Raw genomic sequence first — 8,348 nt, 5'->3', positions numbered from 1 at the left:
TAATTCAAGACATAGGAAGTACAATGGTGCTTATTGGCTCTTTTTACCATAAGATATGGTCACTTTTAGTGGTTCACTACCTTATTTTGGTCACATTTCATAAGGGTCAAAGTGACCTTGACCTTGATCATATGTGACCAAATGTGTCTCATGATGAAAGCATAACATGTGCCCCACATAATTTTTAAGTTTGAAACAGTTATCTTCCATAGTTCAGGGTCAAGGTCACTTCAAAATATGTATACAATCCAACTTTGAAGAGCTCCTGTGACCTTGACCTTGAAGCAAGGTAAACCAAACTGGTATCAAAAGATGGGGCTTACTTTGCCCTATATATCATATATAGGTGAGGTATTAAATCTCAAAAACTTCAGAGAAAATGGGAAAAATGTGAAAAATAACTGTTTTTTAGACAACATTTATGGCCCCTGCGACCTTGACCTTGAAGCAAGGTCAAGATGCTATGTATGTTTTTTGGGGCCTTGTCATCATACACCATCTTGCCAAATTTGGTACTGATAGACTGAATAGTGTCCAAGAAATATCCAACGTTAAAGTTTTCCGGACGGCCGGACGGACGGCCGGACGGACGGGGGGGACGGACGGACGGACGACTCGGGTGAGTACATAGACTCACTTTTGCTTCGCATGTGAGTCAAAAATGTATCTACAATTAAAGACATTTTGATAACAAGAGCTAGCCTATACCTAGCAGCCCGGACCCCAGGGCCGGAATGTTTACATGTGTCGAGGTTCAACCACAGGCGGAAGGTATCGTTCACTGGACCACCACTATCATAGTAAGATTACAAGGTACGCCACTCAGCTGCGGAACCTTGGAAAATCATGCATGCCGCACCGAATATGCATACTAGCTGAGTAGCTACACATCATCCTGTGTGGTCATCGGCGAGGTAAAGTGCATACTAACCAGTATCCCTGGTTCGTCGCCATGACCTTTACGTTATGAGATAGAGGTCTTTTGTATATATGAGACATGGTACATTGGTTTAGCCTCTTGACATGACGCCTAATACACCTCCTCGGGGCGTCACTAACTGACACAACACTGTGTATATGGTGTCAATCGCTTGGCGCTGTGACACCTTACAAGGCCTTTCGTCTGATGTATACATTCCTCACCTGACTAGATCTTTTTTTTAAAAAGAGCACAAGATAACTTTAAGTTATTCTGGGTATTACAGCCACTTTTCCAGGATTAAGTTGTTATCTGCTTGCTCACCGACCAAGTCACTCATTGATTCTGGAACCCACCAGTAGGGTCACTTCAACGACGAGCGCTTCATAAGCTGTCTCCACCTCTGGCGGCTGTGAGCAATTTTTGGGAAGTTGCAAAACATTTCCCAATCCACTCTGTAATGATATCTGTCCCTCTGTTCATTTGTCTTCTCTATCTTCTCTTTCCGCGCACCATACCCTGTAAGATGGTCTTGGAGAGCCCGCCTGTTCTTGTTACATTGCCATACAATCTCAGCTTCGTCTTCTTGACAGTGATCTTTGTAGTGATGCACGTGCTAAGTGATGGTTTTGCAGACATTAAAATATATGACCTTGAAATTGTTTGACCTTGAAAACGTGTGACCTTCAGTGTTGGTGAACGTTTTTATTCATGGCAAGTTTTAAGAAGACATTTCGTCATTTTATCTTCAAAAATAGTATAATCCTTTATCATTTGAATGAACATTTAACATTCATATGACCTTGAAATGCGATGAAGGTCAAGCAAAGTGCAACAGTAATCAAAGCCCACAACACATATAAGCTTAAACCATTAGCTGTAACTGAAAAAATATATTGCTAAAACTAACTATATCATCCTGCTCCGTTAACCAGTTTTAACGGTCCCTCAACAGACCAGCCATTCGGGTTATAGTGTCTGCTTATCATGTAACTGTTGTTATGCATATTAACTCCCGTTTTATCTCCCGGAAAACATAAATAAATACAGTTCTGCTAGTTTATAGCATGCAGTTTCGACTATTTTGCAGTCTGGAATCCATCTTGTCCGCCATCTTGAATACATCAAAATGCCCAAGGATGACAGAGTGTCATCCGTCGGATCTGTAATCTACAGACATCACAGAGTTCAAAACAGTCAAAACATTCTCCGAGGTATTTTTTGAGGGGTTAAGGTCAAAATCGGGAAATGACGACCTGACTATGTCTCTGTGTTTCTCTGTGAAGGGTTATGTTGAGGAGGGCGGATCCAGAAATGTGACGATCATCGGCACAGCCACAGGCACTCGTCACGAGGTGGGCGGGGCCTGTGTCTTCGATGTCACTTGTGATGGACGGTCGTCTTCTACTATGGTCGTATGAATGTGTTTGTGTTATTGTATCTCCGTGTGTGTGTGTATGTGTGTGCGTGTGTGGGGGGGTGGGTGGGTGGGTGTATGCATGCGTCTGCGTATTGTGAAACTAAAAGATATTCATGCGCGTGGAGAGCGAAGGCGAGACTGAATGAAATAGAATAGATATATGAAGCCAACAATGATGTTCAATGTTGGAGGAAGCTCAGAACTGCATAACAATGTTAAAAGTGTGGTAATGTTTTTGCATTCGTAATCATTCGTAATCATTTAGCAACAGTCTTGACCAAACCATTGGCAATGAACGACATTTTAGTGTTGTGACTGCAAAAATCAGAGTGCATATAATAAGTGTGAACAGAGGTTGGTCTTGACTGCAAGACTCTGTGGACTATTGAACACACAAAAAAACACGCCAGCATTGGTAAAGGATAGAGAGACAGACATACACATGGACCGACAGACATTAGTATTCAAAAGAATATCATCTCTGCGAACAACAGAAGAAAATCATATTTTGAACGGTTTACTTACTGCAAGCATTTCGTGAATAGACATGATAAATGTTTCTTGTTCATTATCATTAAAAAAAAACTAAGGCATTTCTTGATCTTCTTAGGACTTGCTCGAGTATACCTTAACGCTATCTCTCACGCCATTCTGGCGTACATAAAGAAATTAAGTGCTTTAATCACACAAGATAATCAACACCAATATAAACATATAACAATTAAATAAAGATGAAAACTAAGCATCAACGAGTAAAAGTCATCATAGTGAATGTACAGTACAATGTTTGTCCAACACCAGCTTTGTTGTGAGTAATGTCATGGAGTTTCATTTTACACAGCACACGCTGATGACGTAGTCAGACTGACGTCAACAAGGACGCTATATTATGATTGTATTTATGATGACGTCATCATTCGACGTCGTAGTCCGACGGATCGACTATCAAAAGTCACATGTCAGGTCTTTTTATTAACGTTTTTTAACATTCACGGAACAATCATTTCTCAGAAATGTCTTCTTTTCACATAACATCAGTCCTCTCTTGGCGAGTACGGTCATATTCTAACACATCCTCTTGTATTTTCAGTTGAACTCTAAAGGGGTTCGGTATTACTTCCCGGTGTTCAAAGACTAGAGAAAAAGAAGACGGCGAAGACGGTATTAGAGATGCACATTCCGTTCCAACTCTGAGACGGAATTGTGTGTACATTCCTGATGTTGGTGTAGGTTCTCAAGTAGTCTTTGGCATATGACTCACAGTCAAGCGGTTCAAAGTTTGCTCTGTGAGTACAGCAGTACTCACTAGTTCAAATAATTATGTGTGAATTAAGTTTTGTTGTATTGTATTGTATTGTATTGGATTGAATTAGATTGAATTGGACTGGACAGGATTGGATTGGATTGAATTGAATTGAGTTGTGTTGTGTTGTGTTGCGTTGCGTTGCATCGCATCGTATCGTAGCGTATCGTCTCGTGTCGTGTCGTATTGTCGTGTATTGTATTGTATCGTATCGTATCGTATCGTATTGTATTGTATCGTATCGTATCGTATCGTATCGTATCGTATCGTATAGTATCGTTGTATTATTCTGTCGTTCAGAGCGTAAGCACATGCAGCACCAGAAAAGCCAGTGTCAGAAGCAGACGACAGGACAGATGCAAGACGGCGCTGGACGTATTTTTCTTGCTGATGACGACCACCTGCTGAGTGCTCGCGGGTTTCTTGAACGTGGTGGTTGGTGAAACTGTGGACGTTGTAGTGGATAAGCTCTTGGTGGACGTCGTTGATGTTGAACGTGTCGATTTTGTAGTCGAAGAAGTTGGTAGTTGTTTGGCAGTGGTGGTGGTGGTGGTTGTCGTGCTTGGTGACGTCGGCGCAGGAGTCGTTACGTTATCGGGATGAGGCCACGTGACGGTGTCGGTCAGACGCACTCTGACGTCAGGCATCTTGTCCCCAATGGCGGACACCATAGCAGACAACAGTGGGTAGCGTCCCTTGCCGCAGAAAGCGCCCCGGAAGTCGTCCATGTCCAGCGCCCACAGCATCACGCCCCCAAGCGAGTGCTGAAGGGCGAAGTTCACCTGAGGTGGACAAAAGTACATATCTGAGGTGACGAGCGATTTGATAGTTTATTGACAAAACATGTTCCGAACAGACGAAGTTTGAAAATAATTATGTGTGTATGTGTCATGAAACAGTGAAAATCCTTTCTTTTCGGGGGACAAACATTCGAGGGGTCAATCACTAGTGAGGGGTGTGTCAAAAACATGTGGACAGGAACACGTACGTGTGAATTTATTTGTCCCTGAAAATGCAAGGGTATTTACTCTTTTACAGACCATACGAACCCATCAGAGTTATTTCCGAACATCTTCTATTGGCCACAGCTCCCATTGAGGTAATTTAATCTTAATCTCATGATCGACAAGCGATTTTGTTTGAAGTAGACTAAAGCAACCCTGTATACTCTCGCGACCTATCAACACTGTTCTACGAATCGCGGGACAGAATGAGGGCGTCTACACTACGGTTTGCTTCGATCTGAATAGCTCTTGTTGAGTAGCCTACACAGTGCCAAATATATGAATTTGTTTGTTTGGTTGTGTGGTTATGTGTTTGTTTGCTTGTATGTTTGTTGGTTTTTTTGATTGATTTTTTGTTTGTTTCTTTGTTTGATCGCTTGTTTGTTTGCTTATTTGATTGTTTGTTTGCTTGTTGTTGTTTTTTGCATGGGGGTCACCTTGTAGCTTTAAGACTTACACATTTTCACTAATACAGAACTGCATAAACGTCAGAATAGAAACAAACGGACAGGCAGAAGACTACACCTTTGGGAAAAAATTTACCTTGCGACAGATGCGCAGAGTGTGATTATATTTCGTCTGACTTACCTTGTCGTTGATGCTGTCCGGATTGTCATAGCCCACCCATTGGTCACCCAGGTAGACGTAGGGCACACGCTGAAGGTCATCCCACACTTCTGTTCCGCCATTTGTGATGTATTCGCAGATCTGTGAGTTGCATCAAGGACAAGATAGATTATAAGACGAAGAGACGATGATGGTGGTCGTGGTGGAAGTGGTCATATACACATGCGCACACACGCACGCACTCACTCACACACACGCACAAACACATACGCACACACGCACGCACGCACGCACACACACACACACACACGTACGCTCGCACGCACGCACGCACACACACACACTCACACACTCACACATCACTACCATCACCACCACCACCATCAACTCAACCAAAAAAGTAAACAGACTTTACAGAAAACAACTGTGTAAATAAAATTAAAACAAACAGTCCTACCTCATAGTAAGATAGCTGCCCCTCCATACGCCTCCAGCGTCCCTCTTTGCCAGAGCCGTTGGTAGGAGCCCCCACCCCGTGCTTACTGGGGTCCTTGAGGGTAAAAGACTGACCGTACCCCGCTATGCCCAGCACCAGTTTCTGGGCCTCCGCCCCCTTCTGGAGCCACGCCTGAACTGCCCAGTTCTGAAACAAAGCGTGTTAATGATATACGATACCGATACATGCACAATCTAACGGTGACCTTCCGAGTAATTTTCCCCTGCTTGCATGACGAAGTCAACGAGACAAAATTCTTTCTCGAATATTTTTGTTAATTTCTGAGGTTCGTGCAGAAGAAGCGACAGAATGTTTATGTAACGCAATTATTCGCATTATTCACTGAGGGCAGCAGAGGCGAAAATCATCCTCCAGGTTGTTCTCGTGGCGGCCGTTGACAGGAGCTCAGGAAAGGTCTTCAGCATCCAGTCCTTTGTGTTGTCGAACCAGAAAGAAAATCTGTACATTTGCCAAAGTCCAGCATCGTTCCCCTCAATTCATTCGTAAAGTTCGAAAGACAAAAAATGTGTGATATCCCGAGATGGTTCATTAACGTTGGCATCTCGAGTGTACCAAAAATGCGATGAAACATCTAACGTCTTTGTTTCTGACAATAAAAATGTAGTATATCTAATGAAGAGGGCAAAATAAACTTGGTTGCACTGTACATGTATGCCTACGTACATCAGTTTACAGAACCAAAAAAAAGGCCTAACCCCGAATAAAAAAAATTCCAACCCTTTCCAGTAGACCAGTCTCTCACCCTCCACACTCACCACGCTAAGCTCCGGTGAAAACCTGGGGTCTTCTGCCCTGGCGTAGAGCGGGCTGTTGAAGCTCGTGATACTGTTCCACGAACCGTGGAAATCATAGGCCATCAGGTTGACAAAATCAACGAGGCTGAAACAAAATTACATTCAACATTTTGTTCCAGAAGCATTTGCAACAACAACAGCATATGTGGTTGACCTGAATGAGGGAATACTTTTCGGTGACTCATACCCATGCAAAGTTCATGTTTGATGTTTTGATGTTTGATTCTTTATTATACTCAAAATATGGACGTTGAGGTTTAATATTAATTGGGCAAAGTCACGAAGCTCGCTGCACGAATCTTTGGCATTGAATGTTCAGCCACAAGACTTCACGAAGTCAACTTCCAGCTAAATTAAGGAAGGAGTAGTAAATCTTGCTGTTTGTATCTAAGCTGGGGGAGGGGGCTACAATGGCGGGAAACAACAGACAAAACCTTCTAACTTTATATTTCTACAATCTCAGCTATTCCAGCTCTCAAACAACTCAACCATAAACTCAAGTCCGACTTAAAACATCTGTCGACTTCAGGAGAAACAAAACTTCTGTTCCATGACTTCCGTTTGTTTTCTATCACCTCAGATTGTATTTTCATACAACTTCTAAATTTGGCTTAATTTCATTACCTTCTTTCGTTAAAAAAAATGTATTTTATTAAACTAAATTAATAATTATTTCATAATTGATTCATAATAACAAATAGACAATTGCATCTAAAATCAAATTTTCTGTGACTGCCACAAGATTTTCCAAGAGAAGCATTCCTGCATTATCCAAGGTTTTGTGATTACCTGGAGACTTGCGGGACATCGTATCCATCCCTCATCTGGGCCTCACTGACAGGGGCCGCAACTGACAGCAACAATGGCGCCTTTCCTCTCGATTCTGCATCAACGTTGAACGATGACCGTAGCTCCTGCATGGTTAGCATGTGAACAAATTGTATCAGTTAAAGAATCCTTCATAAAATAAATACATTCTCCTCTTCTTCTTCTTCGTTCGCTCAGACAGGTCCTCCTGACAAATGCTGCAGTCCGGAAATGAAACCAAAAAGATGAGAGAAAAAAGAAAACGCCTACTGGGCTAAGTCTTTTTCATATATTTTTCTCATAACCATTTGTGTGTCTGTAAACCATAAATACCATTAGGTCGACATACTTGTGAATGTGTCGGTTTGTCAAAATGTAAACGTTACAATAACTATATCCTTTTCTTGCTTATTGATAACGAATCCTAGTTTTGGTCTTCAATTGCCTATAACTAGGTCTGGAGTTGCTTATATCTTTTGAACCACTGTACATTTTGACTTGTTTGTTGTTCTTGGTGGTTTTTGTTATGAAAGCTTAAAAGCTATTATCTCTTTTGGCAAGTAAACCAAGTGACATCAGGGCTGAGATATTCTGTCGCTAAATTGCGACATTGGAGCTGTTAATTAAACATAAACAGGCAGATGTGTGCATGAAGCTTGAGTCAACAGCAAAGGATTTCATAGAATGCACAATACTGTTGTATGACTCGAAGCTATAACAGACGGACAGAACAAAATTGAATGAACACACCAATTGTTTACCTGGATGCTTTGATAAAGATCTACAGTAAATTCGAATCAATAAAATAAATAAAAATGAATTAATAATAAGATGACACAAACCCGTTATACAAAACGGCCATGCGTTTCTGTAATCCTGAGTATTTGTTAATCGCAAGTAAACTGACCCTTAAAAGTTGAGTGAAGTTGAGTTTAGTGTCCGGCTGGTCCCCAGGATACTCCCAGTCTATGTCCAGTCCGTCAAAGCCATAGGTTCGTAGATACATCACTGAGTTCG

General features: G+C 41.8%; 1 protein-coding gene across 2 annotated transcripts in view; it reads right to left on the bottom strand.

Annotated features, from left to right (window-relative positions):
• Positions 1-2,842: 2,842 nt before the first annotated feature.
• LOC138959580 (chitinase-3-like protein 1) overlaps positions 2,843-8,348 on the bottom strand; it is a 28,030-nt gene continuing 22,524 nt past the window's right edge. For both annotated transcript variants that reach the window (XM_070331123.1, XM_070331122.1), the window contains exons 5-10: positions 8,239-8,348; positions 7,314-7,438; positions 6,486-6,609; positions 5,671-5,856; positions 5,235-5,354; positions 2,843-4,424 (exon numbers count right to left, since the gene is read on the bottom strand). The exon at positions 8,239-8,348 is cut by the window's right edge and continues 37 nt beyond it. In XM_070331123.1, coding sequence (XP_070187224.1) covers positions 3,939-4,424; positions 5,235-5,354; positions 5,671-5,856; positions 6,486-6,609; positions 7,314-7,438; positions 8,239-8,348 — 1,151 coding nt within the window. In that variant the 3' untranslated portion in view covers positions 2,843-3,938. The remainder of the gene's footprint in view (positions 4,425-5,234; positions 5,355-5,670; positions 5,857-6,485; positions 6,610-7,313; positions 7,439-8,238) is intronic.

This window comes from Littorina saxatilis, linkage group LG2 (genome assembly GCF_037325665.1).
Source record: "Littorina saxatilis isolate snail1 linkage group LG2, US_GU_Lsax_2.0, whole genome shotgun sequence".
In the NCBI taxonomy this organism is placed as follows: domain Eukaryota; kingdom Metazoa; phylum Mollusca; class Gastropoda; order Littorinimorpha; family Littorinidae; genus Littorina; species Littorina saxatilis.
Note: the sequence above shows the minus strand (reverse complement) of the source record. Positions and strands in the feature narration are given on the sequence as shown.